Source organism: Nymphaea colorata, chromosome 7 (genome assembly GCF_008831285.2).
Source record: "Nymphaea colorata isolate Beijing-Zhang1983 chromosome 7, ASM883128v2, whole genome shotgun sequence".
Classification (NCBI taxonomy): domain Eukaryota; kingdom Viridiplantae; phylum Streptophyta; class Magnoliopsida; order Nymphaeales; family Nymphaeaceae; genus Nymphaea; species Nymphaea colorata.
Genome location: NC_045144.1, coordinates 17,781,650 through 17,804,763, shown reverse-complemented (window position 1 = coordinate 17,804,763; position 23,114 = coordinate 17,781,650). Strand labels below are relative to the sequence as shown.

The 23,114-nt window shown below is 37.3% G+C and overlaps 1 protein-coding gene across 2 annotated transcripts; it reads right to left on the bottom strand.

The window, feature by feature from the left end:
* Positions 1-14,748: 14,748 nt before the first annotated feature.
* LOC116257325 (uncharacterized) lies at positions 14,749-19,091 on the bottom strand. 2 transcript variants are annotated; one of them, XM_031633940.2, is made up of 6 exons: positions 18,880-19,091; positions 17,102-17,360; positions 16,790-16,826; positions 16,043-16,148; positions 15,340-15,450; positions 14,749-15,045 (listed from the first exon to the last, which is right to left on the bottom strand). In XM_031633940.2, exons 1-6 carry the CDS (start codon positions 18,982-18,984, stop codon positions 14,932-14,934), a joined length of 732 nt encoding a protein of 243 aa, XP_031489800.1. In that variant the 5' UTR covers positions 18,985-19,091; the 3' UTR covers positions 14,749-14,931. The 2 variants fall into 2 exon arrangements, with proteins under 2 accessions (XP_031489800.1, XP_049934599.1); XM_050078642.1 differs by lacking the exon at positions 18,880-19,091 and adding an exon at positions 17,697-17,807.
* Between the last annotated feature and the right edge of the window lie 4,023 nt (positions 19,092-23,114).

The following is a 23,114-nucleotide window of genomic DNA, read 5'->3' as shown; positions in this document are numbered from 1 at the left end:
ATGTGGACTGCTGATGAGTCATGTAGTAAGTTTAATGATAATAAACAAGACATTAGGTGCAAAGTTACCGTTTGAAAGTCCAAGTTGTAGGCAATTACCATATGGCGCCTTGTGAAGGATCAATCAAATTAATAGATTTACATATGATTTTGATATGCAGTTCACATATTTTAAAAGGATCGAAATTAAAAGATTTAATTTCTATTTGGCCTTTTTATCATATACAGACACGTGCGAATCATTTTGTCACGTGATATGTCTCGAGGTTTCTCTTCTTCTATATATATAAGCTGGCGATGTTGAGCTGATAAGGACCAGCCACTGCTTAAATCAAAGTCTTGCGCATTAGGCGCGGTGCCTGATGTCCACATCAATTATCGTCAGTCAAACATGTAACCAGAAGTCAGTTCCAAAAAGTAGAAGAGGCCAAATTGCTCACTTCTCTAAGCTCTTGACCAAAAGCACATCCAAATCACTTTACGACTAATATTCTTTCACCCAGCGGCCGGGTGACGACAAGATTTTGGCCGGCCGGTAACCAAGAGCTTCATTTTCCCACCTGGCTAAGGGTTCAACACTTTCAGGTGAACCGAGGGAATTTCACCACCCGGATGCGCCCTCCTTTATTTACATTCGGCGTCGAAAGTATGATGAACTTACGGTTATTCTTCTCAATTCGAGAGTATCACATGCTACCTTTTATTGTTCAGAGGAGTAGCATAGCACCCACGGGAATGAAACTAAAACTTAGCATCTCGTCAACCCACCAGCCTGACCAACTATACTATACCCAGTCGGGGCACTAAAGAGTTAGACTTAGAAAAAGGCCTAGAGTTCAACGCATAGGATGCATAGCTTCTTGGCATAATGTAGTCTCCATCTGCCTAACTCCAGCTGTTTGTTATTTAAAGAAAAGGAAATCCATGCATATACTGACAGATCAAGTTCTAGATAATCTAAACTCTAGATCTTATTGGGGATTCAAGTTACCATGTGTTTGGGATGGATATACGGCGAAGTTTGCCATGTGAACAATTTAAGCGGATTGTTTTTGGGGTCTACTAATTGTGATTATGTTTATACTTTATGTTATTATCTTACTTCGATTTGGATGTGAAACTGCATACTTTGTGCTTAGTGCTGAGTATTAATCAGATCTTGTATATTTTCTTTACCAAATCTGAGCAATTGATCTAGCCTCAGGTTTTGTAGTTAAATAAATAAAACCATACATGACGCCCGTTCTTTATGACTTTTACCTTGTGTTTTTATCTTTGAAATCAGCTGGATTAGGCAGATCCCACCCATGACAAAATATATTTTTTAAAAGAAAATTTATATAGGTTAAAGACAAAAAAGGAAACAAATAGAGGTTGGCATATTCAAAGAACTTCAACAGAAGGATGCCAAACAAAGATAAAGTAGTGAATCCTCTCATTTTCAAATGACACAAGCTTGATGAACTTGTCTTCTTGTTGGCTCTGAATTGGAAGAAGTCATTCACCATCCCTTAAGAAAATCTCCGCCGGCAAATGTCCGAACAGCTAAGAAAGGCTTTAGAACATCTTTTCCCCTATAAAAATATAATACACATGGGCAGCCTCAAACCAGTGGAACGCATAGGCAGCGGCGGAAGCACATATGGGACTAGCGTGGGCACACAAAAATGTGAATATTTCTATATTGTTAGCTTATGATTATTTCTTTATTTATATGTGAGCAACCTGGCTTTAAAATATTTTGGCACATTAATCGTGCTCCTCAACTAAAAATTTCTGACTCTACCACTGGCCATTGATATCTGATATCTAAGTGTGTTGTTATTGGAGGAAAACATTACAAACTACTTGATATTTCAAGTTTTGTAACCTGCTTAATTTAACAACAGTTTTCCCAAATGCTAATTATTGAAGTGGGCACCACAAATGAAAACCGTCAAGGAACACGTATGGGCAACAATTGACCTACTTGCTAAGTTCCAACTTAAGAGGTCATTTGGCAGCAAAGACACTTTGTAATTGTCTTATAAATTTGTTCACAAAATTGGAACATGCTCATTAGACACTAGAACCTTTGTTCTATGAACTTACTCTAATATTGGAGATAAATTTATGGGTCATTACAAGGTGTCCGTACTGCCAAGGGATCTTAACTATAATCTCTTGGGAGAAAGTGAATCTCTTTTCAATTCTATATATTGTAATGATCTCAGGCCCCAATAGTTAAGTTATATTTCTCTAATTCCATTTTTGACTAGCTGAAGGAAAAAGTTGTCAGTAAAGCAGAAAGAAATGTCAGGAAATATTCTATTGACATGGCTTACAACATAGAGACAAACGCCCGAGGATCGTGCCATTAATGATCTAATGACAAAATGAGGACATCAGTGAATAGTGTCACTTCCACTAGCACAAACAAGTGTCATAAATACTTTAGAAAAAGATCATTAAGGGGTCATTTGGCAGTTGGAAAATTTTGTAAGTGTTTTATAAATGTAGCCCAAAGTTTGGAGTAGATTGAGCCTATCCCAATCTTTAGTGCAGAGCATTTGCAAAATTTTCTATTTGTAAGATAACCCCTAAACACGCGCTCGATGATTGAAATGGTAGAATTGCTGCATCAGTGAATGTTGTCAACCCAGCCATACTGCGGGCCTTAGTGAATATTGTCAACAGTGACGCAGTTTTCGTGTCAAAGAAGTCTTTCTCATAAACAGGATTTTGTCGAGTCTATACTGTTTACATTCCCTGTCAACATGACTCCAAATCAAGCATCATGTGGAACATGACCAAGTTCTTCAATTTGTACAGAAGGCTTCACATAAAAGAGATAGGAATCAAAGCCAACCAGAAAAGAAAGGCATTTTTTTCTGAACTTTGGACCGGTGGCTGTCGGGAGATAGAGATCGAGTATTTCAGCCCTGCGCAGGATCCACACGCTCTTTCTGTGTTCTTGTTGGAGCGAAAAGCACAGCCTCTTGGGGTCTCTCTTTTGTTTAGGAGTCGAGCGAGTTTCAGTGCTTTACAAACCAGAAACTGGTTCACCACATCTTCTCTCCGATCATCTGTCCACGAAAAGGCAATGGTGACTTCATTTTTTCTCATCTCTGTTTGTTTGCTTATGAGAAAACCATGCGTGGATCTACAATCGACAAAGAGTAGTCCTTCTTATTCCACTGATTGGAATCAAGACAACCAAACAACGGAATGGAGACAAGATATGAAAAATATGCAATGGTTTCCTATATCATAGAAAAATATTGTGATCTCGGCCTATTGATGGAAATGAATGACAAGATTGCAATGCTGCCTAACATGGCTATTACACTGTCAAATTCTTTCCTGGCCCCAAGGCAAGCTTGGACTTTGTGGGTATCTGTCCTATCGCCATTAGAATTGCTTATAAAGAAACACAGAGACAGAGAAAGAGAAAGAGAGAAGATAGAGATTTTCAACAAATTGGCACTTGAATATCAAGTCAATAATCAACTAATATAGTCCACCAACCTAATGTAATCCCGTTCTCAAAAGTACTGCACCTTGTCCTTCATATTCAAATAAACCAGTCAATTATATGTACAAAACATAAAAACATATACATGACATCTATGTCGTTGTGTCTGTTCCTGCATGCACATACTTATTCTTAACTGCCTAGATGAATCGTTTTTGGATATTCTAACTGAGAATGCATGATTTCTTTGTCTCAAACTTTGAATTCTATGGTGCAGTAGAGGTGCGTTAGATCTACTCAAGTCAACAAGTCAAGATATACACTTGATTCTTAGAGCAAGTCAAGCTTTGTTCATGGAAGATCTAGACCGTGTCAAGTCCACCAATGTCTCATTTTGGTTGCTGCATTCAGAACCTTGTGTGTTTCATCCAATAAGATGACCCCGCATTAGCTAGCTAGGCCCCGTCTAAACTGTGTCTTTTTATCATTTTTTCTTTGTGGTTGCGTTCTTTCTACTCTTAATTTTTTTTTTTTAGTTAACTGGGGACAACCTCAATAAAAACTAGTTTATATGTGCGCGTGTGTAAAACATACAAAGATTGAATAACAAACTATAATTAACTTTAGACTTAGTTCATTAACCACTTAAATTACATAGGAAAAAATGGTTATAATGAAAGAAATCTAAATTTAAGCGTGCATGTTCCTACTATTACCACCAAGCTCATGAGATAGAAAAGTGAGATAGCACCAGCACCAGCACCTGCTGCCTAACGATCTCATGACATCAAAGTTTGAAAAACAAGAAAAAGGTTTCCCAAAACTCTACAAAAATTGAGCGCCTTCACTGATCACTATCTTCCGACAACCGAACGAAGGACATGCAATTGAGCAAACCAAGAAAGCACGTAGATTATTCCCTTGGGAAGAAAAAAGGAGGAAAGAGGTTAGGCAGCTACCAAAATTGAGCTTCGCTTTTCGTGCTTTCTCGATGCCTTTTGGACCCCTCTCACTGCAGGACTCTCTCTCTGCTGCCAGTTTTTCTGCGCCGGGAGCCAGAAAGAAAGCATAGGGAAGGCCTTTGGAACTCCCTCCATACTTTTCATCTTTCGGCTACACGTCAAACTTTTCGGCCTCTCTCTCTCTCTCTCTCTCTCGCAAGTTGAGTCTGCGCCGGAAAGTGGAAGATGGGAGTAGTGAAGATCAAGATTTAATGGTTTCATCCAACTCTCTCGTTTTCTGTTCACTGTTTGAAAGCACCAACTTGAGAAAATAAGAACAGTAATGGGCAACTGACATAAACGAACTGGCCGAGAAAGATAATATTTCGCACAGGGTGGAATTCATGATGATGGTAAAAAAATCGATGGTGGGGACGCACACATTGGTGAAAAGTGAAAACATTCCTTTGACAAACATTACCATATAAATCTTATTCATGACCTTTCTTTTCACAAGTAGGTACCTGTAACGAATTCAAAGCAAATGTCTCATGTGTTATGTTGGTACATATATATATATATATATATAAAGAGTCACCCAACTATCTAACCTAATCAAATCGATCCCGTGCAATGTTATCTGGATTGAGAAGCATACCTGGTTCAATCAGGCCGTTTTTTCATCAAATCTTGACAAATCTACGACTTAAATGCATAAAAAATCCAAATTTGATAATTGGATCTAGTTTTCCTTACCAGATCCAAGTGAACAGGTCTTGAATTTGTGTTCTATGCGCGGATACATCCAGTCCATTAACACCCAGACACAGAAACATACACGCTTTCAAGGCTTTCCCAGGAGATAACATTGAAAGAAAGAAGGCAGCTGTCTGCACACTGGAGTCAGTTGATCAGCCCCACAATTATATTCACCCATCTTCCCAAGGTCTAGGATGGACTTAACAGCTCCTTTATGTAACATTGTAGAGAACAAAAATTCAGAGATATATTGAGGATTTATCGTGACCATTGTTCATTATCGTGGCCAAGGAGAGAATTTTTTTTATTTGTACATGCAGAGTTTATGATCAACAATCGCTATACAGAAGATGGCACCATATCCTCAATAATGTTTGCTTAAAAAAGGCTTCCAAGATTGTCTAGACATAGCTTACCAATAACGATTCAGCATAATCAGAACTTTACAATTTGGCATATCATTCACCAACAATTAACAAGACAATAAAGGCACAAGATAAGAGTAGCATCTCCGCATGTATCTGGATCAAAACTTTACAATTTAGCATATGATTCACCAATAATTAACATGCCAATAAGGACACAAGAGAAGAGTGGCATTTCTAAATTTATCTTGTAAGCTGAATCCACCTTATTTTGGCCTCTCTAAGAGAATCTATGGTTTGCATCATCAAACATAAGTAAATTTTACTTAACTATAAGCAGAAACTAGAATGGAAGTAAGCAACTGACCTTGCTTAATGTGTTCTCGAAGAAAAATCACTACCCAATTTGTTGGAAATCTCGCAAACGTAATATCGTATTTTCCTTTATGAGGTCAAAAGCATAAAATTCACGAACAAGTAATTCGCAGAGTAAAAAATGCATACAATTATGTCTTGTATAATGTGCTTAGAAATGTTTAGAATACGACTTCTTTGCAAAAACAGACGGGGCATGCGAGAACACACTCACGCACTCGCTCAAAAGATAGTCATATCAAACCAAACTTCGAGAATAAACGAGCAGCTTTTGAATACCGCCCACGTTAATGTGAACAGATTCACGTGCATGGAGGTGAAAAATTCTTCTGAGCTGAAGTGACAGCAGAACATAGTTCTTCACCAATCAATTCAGAAGATAACCAAGAATATATTCTTCAGATAGAACAAAAACTTGAAAGTTCCGGTTAAGGTACAGAATAGGGTTAAGATGCAGAATAGAGTGTGTCGGTTTAGATTTGATACAAATTCATGTCATGGGTGAGCGAAAGGAACACACATTTTTTTTTATTTTTTTTTTATGATTGGTGCTACCAACAGGAAACCACCGCATATGAGATCATCTTTATTATTATTATTTATTTTTTATATAGAGATGTCAACATATTCGATTAAAATAAAACATTGACTAAACCATTCAAAGAAAATCGGACATGCAAAAAATTAATATCCACTTAAAAATCAGATCAAATTTAGATTTAAAAAGAAATTAGAATCAAATTCGAATATACATAGATATCTGATAAGATTCAGATAAGATTTAGTTTTAAATAACTATCACATGTCATATTCCCTTACATTTTAAACATCTACTAGATTCAGCTTAAAGTCAGGTTTAAATTTAGATATGAATGCAAAATTCAGATTTAGATAAGATTCATATTGTAAAATCAAATTTTAGATTCAAATATTATTTTTCTTTATTCGGATTTCAATATATGAATATTCGAATTAAAGATATATCTAATTCATTTGACATTTCTACAAACTGGCATAGCGCCTACACCCAATATCGAGCGTCCGATCGTGACGCTCCTCCTTTCATTTCAAAGAAACAAAGCTCATATCGTGTTAGGGAGCCTAACACTCTGTGACCACCACCAGGGGAGGCGAACGCCCCCCTCCCGACATCGCGTCGCTGCAGAGGGAAAGCAACAGCCTCTGCACATAGGCAACTGTTTTTTCTCTTTTTGCATCGGGGAGGCAGTCGCCCCTCCTACTTGAAAAAAGGACGGTGGCGGCCTGCCCGGCTAAAAAAATTGCCTGATGGTCCCAACAGGACGTCACCGGCAACCCATGGTGATACCCCGCCAGGCCAGTAGGCAAGGGACGTCCCCATCGGGCCATCCTCCGCAACAACCGCCTCTCAACTCAAATATAAATTGCACTGTAGGGCCCTTTTGTTTTTTTTTTGCAAGAGGAAGCCGTCACCTCCCCTGCTGGTGCCGGCGACAACTCTTGCAGCATCGCCAGTGGTTATGAGCATAGGCTTGGTTTTTGCCTTTCTACCCAAGTGGTCTGGTTTTTACCAAGTTTCGGGAGATAAAATACGTAAACACAGAGTATTTTGCCTTCTCGTGGCACTGACCTGATTCGAAACCAACCCTCAGATAATTCTATACACAATTATTACAGGCCATCCACAAATTAGCAGTAAACAGTGTTGGGTAAAACATGCTTTTTATTCTGCTTAGCCCATCCACATAGTAACAATGACTACAGCAATGGATAAACATGCTTTGTAATTTTCTTACTAGTTTTTTCTTTTCCTTCTATCTCAGCAATTCTTGCATCATGTGTTTCTTTAAAGAACTATGGTTCTTTGTACCAAATCAGGTGACATGTCAAAATTTAGCTTGTCCAGATCTTATCACTCGAATCAAGCCTTTGGTTCATGAAAAACCACTGATCCCAATAATTTTCTTTGTAAGGTCCCAAAAACTGCTTTGATGTATATAGCATCTAGTGTACCAAAAACTTTTGGAAGCTTTGGGAAAGAGTACTAATAATCAATATCTCCATCAGACTGAACAAGTATGCGGCTAGAAGGAGAACCATGGTTTCCCTCAATTTTGTATTTGCTTAGCCTTGATTCCATTTGCAGATTATTTTGCGCTCCTTTATTGGGCCAAAGACTTTCGTTTCATCAATCAGATTTTCCTCATCCGCAAGCTTGCTCTCTCTCGAATTGCAGCATTCTCTACTTCAGCCTTCAACTCAAAATGAACATTTTGACCAGATTCTTCTTCATAATCTTGCAGTTTGTTTGCATCAATTTTGCATGATTCTACCACATTCTCACCTGATCCCTTCTGAATTTTCTTAATCATGGTTTGGAGATTTAGGTTAACCTAAAAGGTCGCAGACGCTCAATGAGTTTCGGCTGAAATGAAAAGAATTACAAATGTTTTTAGAAGAATCAATACTCGAGGCAGATCTAGTAACAGCAACTAAACCAAGCATGTACGTTAAAAGAAAAGGAGACCGCAGATCACATGTTGCCCCAGTTAGCATGCACAACACAAATCTTTGTTCACATTGTACCTTCGGATCCTGAAACTGAAAGATTTCACCAATGCACTGTTTGCATGTAGGGTGATATCTGATGGTTTTTTGAGTTCTTAGGCTACGCCCATCCATAGAACTTCTCTCTCTGATCGGTGGAAAAGCAACTTGAAGGCAGGCCTTGCAGAAGCAATGACCATAGGGTCATAACTGGAAGAGTCATAACCTCCAGGCAGCAGTCACAACAAAGGTAACAAGTTAACAGCTTCAAATTTGCAAAGTCTATCAGGTCAAAAGATTAACATAGAAAATGGAACTCAGAGCATACTAAAATCAGAGGACAATCTCACTGGAAGAACATGAACAAATGAATTTCATAATTAGTAGCCACTTAGGCTACAAACCAGCTTAAACTTATCGCAGAATAAGACAAGAAGTTCATTTACAGTGCAAAGTGTCAACTAAAAGGCAATAAAACTATCACATTTTAGGAGAAATCAATAAAGCATCAAATCAAGATAGACTCCTAACAACTCCGTTTTGAAAAACATAGACTTGATAAAAATGATTCTATATCCTATTTTCATATCCTTGGATTACACTCAAGGGTTTTCCAGTGAATGTAAGAGTAGTAGATAGACCTAAGGGGAACTTTCTATGTTTATTGCTATGATTTAGCTTTCTAGCCTTGCATCCATATTCACCAATTCCAAGACCAAGTTGCTGCCTTCTTGGAGGTGGAGGCTTCTTCCAGAACTAAACTTTTCCTTCCTACGCATAGTCTTATGCATTACCCTCGTGTTGTAACATCCAACAACAATGAAACAAGATATCATGAGCAGACCTCCCAGTTCCCTGATGGACTTTCCCTTTCTGTGAAGTCAGTTTCTGCCTACAGCTCTTTGATAGGTGGCAACGGCCTAGGACAATCACCACGCACATCGCTGATTAATAAACTAAAAACGTAACCCATGAACAGTTCTCCCCCACAAGCTCTCCTTGTCTCATCTAGATTCAATGGATTAATACAGCAAATTTAAACTCGCATTGCACCTATCTTAAACAATGAACTTGAGCCTTGGAAAACAAAATATCATCATCAACTTGTTTAATTCACACATTAATTACCTCCTCTCACTACAACATCTTGTGATGAAAAGATTGAGATGCTATGGCTCACTAGCTAGCTAGTGCCATCAATCTGTCAATATGTTCCTACAATTACAAGAACGAAACCAACCTATTGATTAACAGTAACACAGAAGGCAATATAATTTAATTAGACTTTCAACTTGCCGGTTCCTCAAATCAAATGAAGACTGACAAATACAGAGGTAGGTTTTTATTAACTCTATGTAGACCAATCTAAAACACAGAAGTTCGAGACATAAAACTTGCTCACCGCCAAGAAAGCAAGTACCAAGAGTTTAAACAGTTAAAGGGCTTCATACGTAACTATAACAATTAAAGGGAAAAACAAAATAATCCCAACCTAGTCCATCGTGCATATTGACATGTTCATCATCACATGCAACAAACAAGAGTCCGAAGACCTTGAAACCCTGAACTGTATTAGGAAAAAAAACAGTAATGAGCAGGTGATATTGTGCAGCATATCACCAAAAACAAATTATATTTTCCGGGCACAAGTATCAGAAATTCATGAAGATCGCATCTCTACAGGAGAGGGCCTCTTTTAAGGTCTCGCAAGAACATGTTTTATTTTGTCCTTGGGACTGTAGTTACCTAAGCCACTGGAACTTAGGGAGACACGCACAATTTTCTAAAGGAAAAAGGTCCCTCGTCAGTTATACTGATTAGATGAACTTCGTCCATCTCATAAGGAAGTTAGATCAAAGTTCAAACCATCCTTGAACCACGGAATAATTAAGAACAATACTAGTAAGCACTACTTCTTTCATTTGCAATATTATGACCATACTAATGCAACACTAATTAGATAACTTTATCTAATATGGCATAAGAAAAATCAGAAAATCAAAGATAACATAGGTTATATGACATAAAGGTAAATATGGTTACAGGTACAACTCTGAAATTTTAGAAAATATGGGTTAAGGGATAACGATATTATATACATTCAGATAATATTTTACTTTGAGAAGAAGTACATGCAAAGAATAAAATGCCGCCGTAGTTTCGAAGTATGGACATTTACAAAAAAAGAAGTTTCTCTAAATTGGCTAAGCAGTCTATAGTTTTGTCTCGCCTGGAACCCAGACCTGAATTGAGCTGCGTTAAGAGCATAATAGTATACCCACACCATGTTTAATCATTTCGACACAGATAGAAAACTCAACTCATGTTTCAAGGATTTGAACCAACATGGTAAATGAGTTAGGACTTAGGACTTAGGACTAAGAAGTAGAGCAAGAAAAATTGCAACCTGGAAATGAAGAATGGTTCACCTGACAAAGCGAATAGGACAGCCTTTATGACAGCTTACACAAAGGCTCACTCAATTTTTCACCTTTCTGATCAACTGATTGTTCCTTGTTTCCTCTTGTTGCCACTCAAATCACTCCCACCGCTAACAATATAGAACAGTAAAACCATTGGAGTGATAATGGTGAGCATGACGAACTAGTGGCCACACTATATCATATCCATGATGTTGACTACGACCACGTAATAAAATGGTTAAATAATGAAATAAATAATAGCAAAAAGATTAAGGATGAGCTAATTGGGACGGGGAATATAGCAGGTGCTCATATTACCAAAGGAAGAACAGTTAGGGCCATCATGTTGACTACTCGCATGTAAATGAAGATTCGTCTGCCATAGCCATGAAAGAAGATATGGATGGCGCTAGTGTTACTGTCAAACAAGGGAATAAACGTTAACCATAGGGAAATAAAATACAATAAAGAACGTTGCGGAGGCTACGGTGGGGATAAAGGCCCCAAGAAGATGGTGAGAGAACAGAGCAAATGGGCATATTTCCTAGAAAACAGCCATGGCAATGATATTGATTATCGTTATGCAAGCGTTAAAGCGGTCTATAATTATACAAATAAATAAGTAAAAACGCTCCAGTCACGATAGTGGGCATGATCAACTAATGAGATAACGATCATAAGCGTGAAATTTAAGAAAAACCTTTGTGATGAAGAGGAAGATGATGAACCGGAAGTCTCCATTCGTGACAATCAAATAAAGGCAACGATGATGGTGTGCTGAAAGATACTCACACTGTGAACCATCCAACATTTTACAGAACAAACAGAAAAGCACCATGATGATAGACTTGGTACTGGACATCAGTTAGCTAAAGAGAAGCATCAACAAGCAATAACGGTGACATTAGTGGAGGTATTAAGAGTTGTCAACTGCGACTATGATGGCAGTAATTACCCAAAAGAAATTTTCCGATGGCCATTCAGTTATTTTCATGGACGCAAACGACTTCGAAGAGTTAAGAAGTGATGTTGAAACTGTAAGGATAAAGCTGACGATAGTCGCCATCATTATTGGCTGGAGGAAAGCGGTGATGGTGGCTTTGGGGGCCATTATCGACTTCGTCGAGAAACTATGAAGACGAAGATGAAAGTGATGGTGGTGGTGGTCGAAGTAAATTTACGGTAACGGGCCACTCCAGCAACTGCAGGCATAAGGCACAGCGGAATCTTCCTCGCAACGGGTTCCTCCCCGACTTGCTCCCGCCCTTTCCCCTTCTTCCTCTCTTTCTCCTCCTCCCCGTGGCGGAGCCAGAAATATTGGCTGGAGGTGGGGTCACTGATCCAAGCCACCGCCGCGTTCCCGGTCATGAGCTCCTGCCTCTTCCTCGCTTCCTCCTTCCCCAAGAGCGACTCATCGGCCTGGGTGGCCCGAACTGCGGCAAGAAGACCGTCGGACGGCGCGGTCAGGGTGGGCACAGCAGCCTGCCTATGGAACGCAACGGGGAAGAAGTCAAGGCAGTTCCAAGCAAGGAAAGAGGTGTGGTCGGGTGGTGGGGAGGCATGCGTAGGGCTGGCGCAGATAACGCAGAGCAGGTTCTCGGTCTCTCCGGGCGACAACCTGCACATCATGCGTCACAGTCACATGGAAGTCTTCGCCCTCCGTCCTCTCTCTCTCTGTGAGAAAACCTGGAGGTGCGACTGCTGTGAATGGAAGCCGGAGTTGGAGAGAGAGAGAAGGAGGGAGGGGGGCGCTGAGAATAGAGAGGATCTCCGAGGCAGAGAGGAAAGGATTTTCGAATTTCCCTCCAGTGAAACGAGCCAGGTCCAAAGCCCTGCCCGTCGGCCATCGGGGTCGCAAAACCGTCCCTAAAAAGTATAGCAACGGTTTATAATAATGCAACACTTTATAATGATTTAGCAACAGTTCATGTTTTCTTAGTTATAGTTTTTAAACTTTTGACTATCAAACAGCGGGCAGACTTCAGTTCTCCTCTTTATTATTATTTATTATTATTATTATATAGTGAGCGAATCACGACTCTTAATCATTAAGATCATTAGCCATCTAATCATGGTCACATCTAATGTAGATAAATGGTTAAGAGAACGACATTGAAAAAAAATATAAAAACTAATACTAGACGATGGATTAAGACATCAACTCCTTGTTTGGATAGAGGGAAAATGAAGAAAAGGGATGAAAAAAACTATCAATCCTTTGTTAGTTGATTAATTAATAATAAAAAAAAGAAAGAAAAGTAAAAAGCTTCTTTGATTACAAGGAGAGGAAAAGAAAAGAAATAAATGAAAATAATGCAAAGGAAATAAAAGACATTTTGCTTGCTTTCTACCAAATATGTTTTTTCTGTCTCTCAATGCATGCATAAACTGCGTAATGTCTTTGATCGAGAGTTTCTTTTTACCATTCACATAAACCATCACAAAGAAGGTTTTTCATGTTCCTCTTTTCTTTTCTTTGTCCATCTTTTTACCACCATTCACGATGTCCCTTTCTCATTTTTCATCCTTTGATGCAGCGGTATTACTTTAAAGTAATATAAATTATGTCATTTCCTTTTTATTTTTGTAGTCCAAACAAACATAATTTTAAATATTAAACATATGAAAAGACACCAATTTTACTTTCAATGTCTAATTACATACTTAATCTATTGCACATGATGTGACTTTACTATATTAACTATAATTATTTCGGTGTTAAGAATTCATTGACAAATGAAAGGATGGTAGGCAGCCAATCACCGATCGTAGCCGCAAAAAACACGTATTATTAAAACACATTTAAAATGTTAAAAGCTGGTCAGCAAAAAAAAAAGGTGAAAAAAACCTCGAAAGGAAAACAAAGGTTTTTTATTCCTTTTTTTTTGCATTTTGTTCATTTTCATGTTTTTTTTCCTCGTTTTCTCATTTTTTCTATAGTTTTAATTACCAATTTTTTTCAATTAATTAAATTTTATTTTCCAGATTTTGACCACCTTTTTTATTCAAGCCAAAGGATTAATTGGTTTAAAATTTACTAAAATTTTCAATTTTTTCCCTACAAAAAAACAACTTTTGACTTTATACTCATACAAAACATCGCCGTTTAAAAACCCGAAAACGATCATGTGCATGCCTCTAAGCCTAATGCATGCACTTCCCCCCACGTAAGAAAAGAAAAATCAACCCTTTCATTTCATTTTCAATTCAATTATTCCTCCCAAGATCTAGTAGGCCTTTCTTTCGAATGTATCAAAAAGGAAGAATCAAACGAGTTGGCACAGTGAGAGGTTGTCAAGAGTTTCAGCTCGTTTAACCAAATAATGTCAAGAGTTGAACATTGAGGGTTGTCAATCTCAGATAGCTTGTATACATGTATGTATATTTATATGTATATGTATACCTATATCTATAATTATAAACCTATCATGTTTATACTTCAAAATATAAAATTTTTCGTCTTAACTAGCTTATTTGGATGCCCAAAATCGAAGACTATAGAAAAATAAAACTGAACAATCCCATGAAAAATATCAACGACTGAAATTTAAAAAATAAAAAATTGAAATTTAAAACACTAAATAAAAAATCACATCAACGTGGATTCCCCAGCAAATGAACCATCCAAATACGAGTCCAGCTACCGAGCCTTAATGAGAGACAGTTCAGCTGCAACTGGGTCCCTAACTGAGCCAACCCGATGAACTGGTTGGGACCCAGCAGGTAAGGCCTGGCCTCGGTCTAGTTTTGCTTGTCTCTTGTTATGAGCCCATAGCATTAAAAGAGACTAACCATGCTTTTGGAACGCCTTTATCTAATTATACACTGAAAATAAATTGGCTGCTGCATTTTCAATAAGCCAATAAACTTACAAAAAAAATAATATATCAGACATGACCAAGATCGTTACTAATAATTTAGAGACTTAAATTGTTTGAGTGTGACATTACAATTATCAATATAATTATATGAGAGAGAGAAAGAGAGAGAGAGAGAGTCTGCCTTCTGGGTAAGGTCACAATCGGGTCGGATCTGATACAGTAAAATACACTAAAATTCAGTCAAACCAAATCCGAACCACTTGCGACCCTACTTGTAGATGGGAACAAGGGGGAGTTTTCCGCCGTATCGCTCCGGAAGTTGACCCTCATCAATGTCTTCCAACAACGTCTCTTTCAAACGCTTGTTTTCCACGAAAACAATCTGCGAGCAAGTAAATATCGTGCGACATTAAATTCTCTTTATTATCATGTATTTTTTCCTGTCATTTTTCTTTATTATTATTATTTTAAAATCCATTCGATCGATTTCATCGATCGGCCGATATGAAGATGCCACGTTTCACACACACTATTCATTTTCATTAATTTTAAATTTAAAGTTATTTAACTTTAATAAATTTTACATATTCCTTCATTTTTAGATGTATATTATTTTTTATTGATTCATAAAAAAAAAACAAATATAATACCTAGAAGTTTGAAGGGTAGGATTTACCTTTTTCCGAGTGTTACTGTCGATGAAAGGGTAGACAAGCTTCCAGGCAGTCCAGAAGATGTAAGGGGCATGAAGCAGGTACACTTTTGCAAGCCTCTCTGGGTAATAATCCTGCGTAATTTTATTTCACCAATCAAACACCACACACTGTTGGTCACAATTCACATGTTAATTTCAATCTCCAAATGAATCAAAGTAGATGCATAAATCAAATCTTATAAAGTTTTAAAAGTTAAATGGCCTTAAACTTATCAGCATTTATATAGTTTGATTTAAACCTAGAAATATGTATGCATTTTAGTTTAGTTCCTGTATTTTCAATTTGATAGACATACATAGGGAAAAAAATAAAGTAGCAACTGGACCTTCACATACCAAGAATAAGAATCATCTAAATTCTGATTTCAAAGAGATCAAACGATGAAAATTAAGTTAAAGAGAAGCTATTTTTTAAGAGTTCAAAATACCCCATAAAATACAAGGAATTTCGTTTAAAGAAACTTGCTTGTTTATCCATTTCCTCTTTCCTTCTCATCCTTCGAAAGATATTTCGACTCGTGAAAAAAACTTGTCTTATTTGTAAGACTTTCCACTATTCAATATCATTGGATTGACAACTTAAATGATTCCGATCAAGTTTGGTAGCTAGTTATATGCATATATATATATATATAACAAGATAGTGAAAGAAAGAGAGAGAGACCTGCATCATCTCTACAGCTGCAAGGTGGGCTCTGAAGTCACAGTTAGCGTAGCCCCAGCCTTCCAAATCTCCAATTACTACAAACTTCTCTTGACCTTCCTTCATGCTGCAAATTGATCCAGGCACAGCGTTTTACAAATGTTTTAACTTCTTTTAGTAATTTATCGTTGAAATTTAAAACAAAATTATTAACTATTAATTCATTCACACAAATGCATATTATTACTCGATAAATAAAGCATTCGAGAAACAAAAAGGCGAAAAAGGAAAATAAATAAATAAATAACAGACGTCATTGAATGCACAACGGGTAGTTGGGAAAATGGAGCAGCCTGACACCAAATTGTGATCAATTTAATGTGGTGCATTTAAAACACTTTGTACAGCCTTCTTCCTCATGGAAGTCCGAAAGATATATAAAAAATAAAGACTAAATATTAAAAAATAATTTTCACCGTCTTCTGAAATACGTAAATTACTCACAAAAATTTTTATACTGCTTTCAACAATGAATGTTTGATTTTTGTTTATCATGCAACATTTGTCATCTGCATATTCAATCTCTCTATATATACACACACACACACACGCATACACAAGTGAATGACCTTAAAATTCCACAATGAGGTGTAAAACGGAGTATCTTACCTGGCCAAACATACACACAAGGTTTCTTTGTGAATGACCTTGAAAATCTACAATAGGAGTCCAAAGAATAAAAATGAGGTGTCAAACTGAGAATCTTACCTAGCGCATATCTTGTCAATGCCATACACGAGATAACCTGCAAACCTTGAAGAAATTAATAACATTTCTCATACTTGACATATATTGCGTTGTTGAAACTTGAAAGAGGAAAAAGAAAAAGCTTATCGGTCAAGTGTGTACTTACACACTTGAAGTGCATTCAAACAAATAGGCAGGCTAATTAATAGCTGAATCTCTGTAAAAGATAATGGACATTTTTTTCTAAAATTACAAGGCACAAAGGAAAACAAAGTTCTCGTCAACATCAGCAATTAAAGAATTAAGAAGCATGACATAAGGAGAGGGCCTTACGTTTAAATTCTTCCAGATCACGGTCATAGTAAGTGTGCCTCACTCCTAGCGCAACCATGATGGGCCTCTCCTTCTTGTCAACTCCCTGCAAGAACATCTTCTCCTTGGCAATCTCATTCCGTATCTCATCCTCGGATATGAAGCCCCTGGGAACGAACGACCGCCGCCATTTTAGATACCTCAACAATAAGGAAGCAGCTTTCTCGACGTTCAGATCACGTGCTCGGAGAAATCTTCTCAGCATCAAATCATCTAAGCCCTGCCCGTGAAAAGAAAACCTTTTTTAAATTTTATGCAATCGGATCGAACGATAAGCCCAGTGCCATTCACTAATTTTTTATTGTTTTTAATATTTTAAAAATTTTAAGTTTAGTTTTTTAATTGTCACTTTTATAAAATTAAATATGACCGTGGCTTCTACAGATTCATAACTGATCTAGCTGAACTAGTGGCCCGACCAGTACAGGAGAAATGTCACCATTGGTAGGTGTCTGACTAATCCCAGGCTCCAACTTTCTTATTCAAATAAAAAACAATTACGGTCTATGTACTAATCATACTAATCAAACCATGAGCTTGAATATTTAAAACATACATGTGAGTAATGAAGTTCCATCATTGGGATCTCCGTTCGATCGTGGCCACCTATGCTAAACACATCACCCACATCGTTGGCCATTCACACATTGTTATATCGTAGCAACCTGTCAGACGTGAATTTAGTTGAGATGTGAGAGCCGAACAAATGGAGATGAAATCCTTCTGTCATCGAGGCGTCAGTCCAATCATGTTGGCCTAATGCTAAATACACCAACGATTTTTCCATCTAAAAAATCCTCTAGATACATATATATCATATATAGATTTTTAGTAGATCTAAGATAAAGACGTGCGTAGTATGTTTGGTAAGAAACAAGGAATCTGGAAAAAAAAAGGACAACATTTCACGCGCTTGTTGCTTATCTCTCTTTGAGAGAGAGAGGGAGATGGAGAACAAGCAATAAACAGCCGTCTGTGGGAGTGAATGTGCATCTCCTTTGCCTTCTCCAATATGAACGTGAGTATCTCTCTGAAACCAGCACTTTTCTAATCAACGACAAAATTTTAAAAAACCAGTTTGAAATGACCAGCCCGACAAAAGGAAACTTTTAAAAGAATGTCAGGAAGAAAAAGAGAAAAAAAAAAGGGAAAAGAAAAGAAGCCATGTTTCTTCTAGCAGAAAGCAACATACCAAGTACTGTTTCCATATGCTTCCACAGGTTTACAGTGTCTAGCTTGGCTTCAGCAGTTCATTTGGAGATACAGAAATTTCTAGGTGCTGCTCCCCAAAAAGAAATCCACGGCTGTCTGCCGTTGTTGAAAACTCTGCTTGAGAACAATTTGGGTTTAAAAATCTATAATGAGATGCCAAAATTTTTGTTGCCTATGGGATCTGCTTCGAGAAGAAAAACTGCCTCTTTCTTTCCCTTACAAATCATTATAATACATTTTGATTTTGATGGAATGCAAACCATTCTGTCTTAAACCCCTTAAAAGGAGAGCCCTACGCGCGACGAACTTCTGATCACTATATATTGGGTCTCGAACAAAACCCCTAGAAAAGAAGAGAATGATTGAAGTAATTCACAAGCCCTTCTTTTTCAGACAACCCACCTTGTGAAATCTCATGAGGAAAAAGAAAACGGTATTTCCTCCCAAAAACGATTTACAGAAGCCTAGTTCACGAACTCCATCGGCCTGGAAGGTAAACAGAGGTAAAAGAAGAATAAAGTATTCACCTTAGCACCTGGATCTTCTTGATCAACCTTCACCCTGAGCAATCCCAATCTCTTTTTCTCCACTCCGTTCTCTTCCATGCAGTTGTTTTCTTGCGCACTTTCCATGATGGAAGAGCACAAGAGAAAACAAAGAAGAGAAAAATATCACAACACAGACATGAACGAAGGGCGACGCTTGAGGGATGAGAAATATATAAAATATGGGTACGATGGTAATCCTGTTCATCACCAGCTCTTAATGTCTTGCCATCAATTGCACAAGTCGTTAAAGTCCCATACCTACCTATGCTCACATATGAGACGCGTGTTCAGCAGGAAACAGTGTTATTAAAATGGAACCGGATCGGCCCGTATCAGTTAAAATCCATAGTATCGGTCCGTTGTGAATATGATGCTAGCCACATAGGCCTATGTATTTAAAATTTTAAATTAATTTAAAGCATTCTAACTTTTTTTAAATAAACATAAGAATAAGTTAACCCATGAGTATCGGCAAGCAAGCCACAAAAAAGTCCTCGAGACTTAAAAACTCTAACGGTTGGTTTATAAGTCCATAACGGGTTAACCACAGCAGCACTTCTAAAAGTTCTGAAAGAAAGAATGATTTTGAAAATGTACTTGAGGTTGGAGTTAGAGTGCACCCATTCTCATTTTGCTGAGGTCAGAACCACCAATTTCTGCAGGAAGCAAACACGGCATTTAATTTTACAAAGAGAAAAGAGACCTCACATGTCACACGATCCATTAATTGTGATGGCAAGGCATGTAATAAATCCGAGTCGTGATTCTATAAATAATCGTTTGGCCCGGAAGTCGGCCCTTACCCTAGAGTAGAACTCCCTTGGAACTTGGAAAGTGGAAACCATAAATTAAAGCTGCTGAATTTAAAACTGAAAAAAAAAAAATTGGTCTATTTCGGAATGAAATTGAGCATTTTTTTTATTTCATGCCTATATATATATAAAAGAGAAAGAAAAAGAGAATGATGACTCTAACTATCTAAAAAGACCTAGTCATTTATTCAAGGTCATCCATCACAGTAGATAAATAGTTGAGAGAAAAACAACAACATAAAAAATTTTATGAACTACGGCTAAATGACTAAAATCACATTTACTTTTTCCTTCTTGTTTTCGATCTAAAATGAAATTCATGAACTTTGAAAAGCCAAAGTCACCCAAATCACTCATAAGAGCCATTTGATTCATTGCGTTTGATGGCTAAGAGAAAAACAAGGAACAAAATTATGAACTAACAATAAATAACAAAAATGTCAATAGAGGGGTATGGGCCCTAGGTATTTAACTCTTTGACCTTCTTTAATAAGGTAGTAAATCCAAACCCCACCATGCTATACCGATAGAGACATGGATTATTGGATACTGAACTTATTTCTTTGACGTGAAAGTAGTCACCGTCATGTCAATTGTCAACGTGTAAACACCTGAACGAGGCTGCTGTTTTGGTTATCTTGTAGTTTTTCAGCTTTACTTTGTAGTCTGGATCACAGGTCTGGACCACAGTGGCTAAGTAGCATGTGGGCTTGTGTGGGCAAGTACCTACACGGTCCCAACAAATTGCATATCTTCATGCTGATGCGTCCATCCATGTGCCTATTTATATACATATCTCCTCAACCACTTCAATATGTATTTGAAAGGTCTAAGGTCTAAAGATTCAGATCGGGAAATCAAATTTTAGCTTCGAATTCCAAACAACTCTCTTCTTATTCAAACATTTCTACCTTCAAGACCAGGACATATTAAGAACATGTTAGTTTGATTCACATGAGATGCTACTTTTTTGGACTTCAAACAATAACAAACACAACAATTATTTGATGAGTCCACTGTCACTTCGTTCAAGTTCTCAAGCAGCTCTAAACTCCAAAGACTAGGGAAAAAGAGAACTTAAATGCTTCTTCAAATGACTTTTGCTTGCTTGAAGGGTCATCTTTTTTTTTTTTAACTTTTTCTCAAGACTGCATTGGTGCCTCTAATAAAGTCAGTGGGTCCTGCAGTCCTATTTGGGTGGACCGAATTAAGAACGGTTTTTGTGGTTCCTGCAGTCCTTAGACTGAGACCGATGGGTCTCATGATTCACAACTTGGTCCCGTCGCCGTTGTCCTCCTCTGGGCCTTTCTTTGACGTGTTTAGAACACATTCATTCCATAAGATAAGGGGTCAGGGACTAGCTAGAGACAGGTCGCCCTCTGGTGGGTCCGTATTTATGAACCTTTAGTCCAAAACCTGTTTCCTTTAAACAGTTGGGTCCGACCCCACTCTTGGACTGTCCATCTTTCTATATGAATGCTTCAGGAACAAGGCTCGTTGGTAACAGCTGCCATAGCCACCCTGCTTCATTGGTAGGTATTAAAGGTGTTCATTGCTCACAATCTAATTGAAGAAAAATGAAACATCGGTAAAGAGATGGAAAAAAGCACCTTCTTCTTCCATAATATATTGACAGCCTTCAGTTGATCAGGTCCTCTTCCATAATATATTAACAGCCTTCAGTAGATCAGGTCTTAAGGAGCGCTTGGCAACAAGAACACCAACACAATATTCCATGGATCTACCCTTCATTCATAAACGAACATGATTGTCAAGTATATTTGACTAGATTCACCAGTTATGTGATCTTCCGGAAGTTAATTTAGGAACTTTCATGTCATAAACCACATCCCTTCAGATTTTAGAGCTTATGCGTCCTTGTCATTCTCACACTTTTTAAGCCTTCATGGTTTTTCATGAGGAGACTTCATATCTGAGATAAGTTCACCTGAATGGCATGTTTGCCCCACCAGAGATTTGAAGCATATCTTGACATCAAATGGAGACACATAAGTTATACTTTGACGCATTTGATTCATGAAGAAATACATAAGTGAACGTCCCAAAGGATAGTATGACAGGAGAGACACTTTATCAGTGTCCCAAGATTTAAGCAGATTCATGAAACAATAATTTTATTGTCCGAGTTGCCATCATCTTTTAAGCAGATTTCATAATACACCGATAAAAAATGTCCCTATTGTCAAACAATCTCAAAATATACTTTTGAAATGTTTCAAAATGCACTTTCGAAATATTCCAACTCCACATTGAAGCACACCCTTTAACACCTTTACTACTATTATTATTATTATTATCTTCTCTAAAGAACCCTACATGATTTTAGGGGTTTATCAGGTCGTAGATAAAGTAGTTGACCTGCCACTCAAATAGTCCTATATTCACAGTACCCTACAAATTCAGAGTGGTTGCACCAAAACTCATAAATGTTCCATTGATCACCTGAAGTTTGCAATTTCCTCCTACCCTTATATCACCAATCAAGTTGGCTGTAGTTAGTTGCAGGTTGGGCTAAGTCCCATCAATTCAGAGACAAAGGAATTGAAATCTCCATGTAAATGCCCACTTTTTATCCATATTTTCAGAAAAGGTGCTCAAGTTTCTGAAATACATGCTACATTTTATTGGATAAATTATCCACCAACTTCCTGCCTTTGTCACCGTCGCTTAGGAAGTCAGCCAAGTTCAAGAAAAATGGCCGGAGTTGCCTTTTTTATATTTCTTTTAAACAAAGCATTCACATTTTTACCTAGAAAAACATATAAAAAAAGAAAAATGTAATGTATATCTGAAATTATGCAAACAGTACTCTACGTTTGAGAATATGATAAAAGGCGCTTTTGATAGGAAATTTTTGTACTTAAAATGTCGGTTGGTATGACTGAATGAGCCCGTGCAGCCTGACAGTCCTGTACCGGCCCACATATTAATAAAAATAATTAAAAATTTCGAATATTTTATTTTGGCCCACATTGAAATGGAAACGGTGATTTAAAGTATATAATATTTATAAAATAATGATGGAAAAGAAAAACAACAGGCATATTTAATTCGTGTTGATAACTATTACCTAAAACACTATGCAAAACAAAAAATCGTATGAATTCAATCAAGAGAACATATAACATCAAAAGTTAAATAAGAAAAATAAAAGGATTACGACTTTTCTTATAGGACAACTTGGACGCACAATAGAAGACTAGATGAAAATTAAAATCTCACAGTTAAAGTGAAAGTAAGCTATGTCGAAAGCAAGAATACGAAGAAAGAAATTAATCTATTTAATTATTACAACACAAATAAAGAAAGGGAAGGCCTATCTGTTGCCAACATTTGTAATGAACAAAAATGCTAAAAAATTGGTGGTAGTCAAAGAGATGA

Coding starts and splice junctions, on each gene's coding strand:
- LOC116257325 (XM_031633940.2), bottom strand. CDS start 18,984: ATGGAAAGTGCGCAAGAAAACAACTGCATGGAAGAGAACGGAGTGGAG. Junction 16,827..17,101: donor TGATCTGGAAGAATTTAAAC/GTAAGGCCCTCT, acceptor CAAGGTTTGCAG/GTTATCTCGTGTATGGCATT. Junction 15,451..16,042: donor CAGCTGTAGAGATGATGCAG/GTCTCTCTCTCT, acceptor AAAATTACGCAG/GATTATTACCCAGAGAGGCT.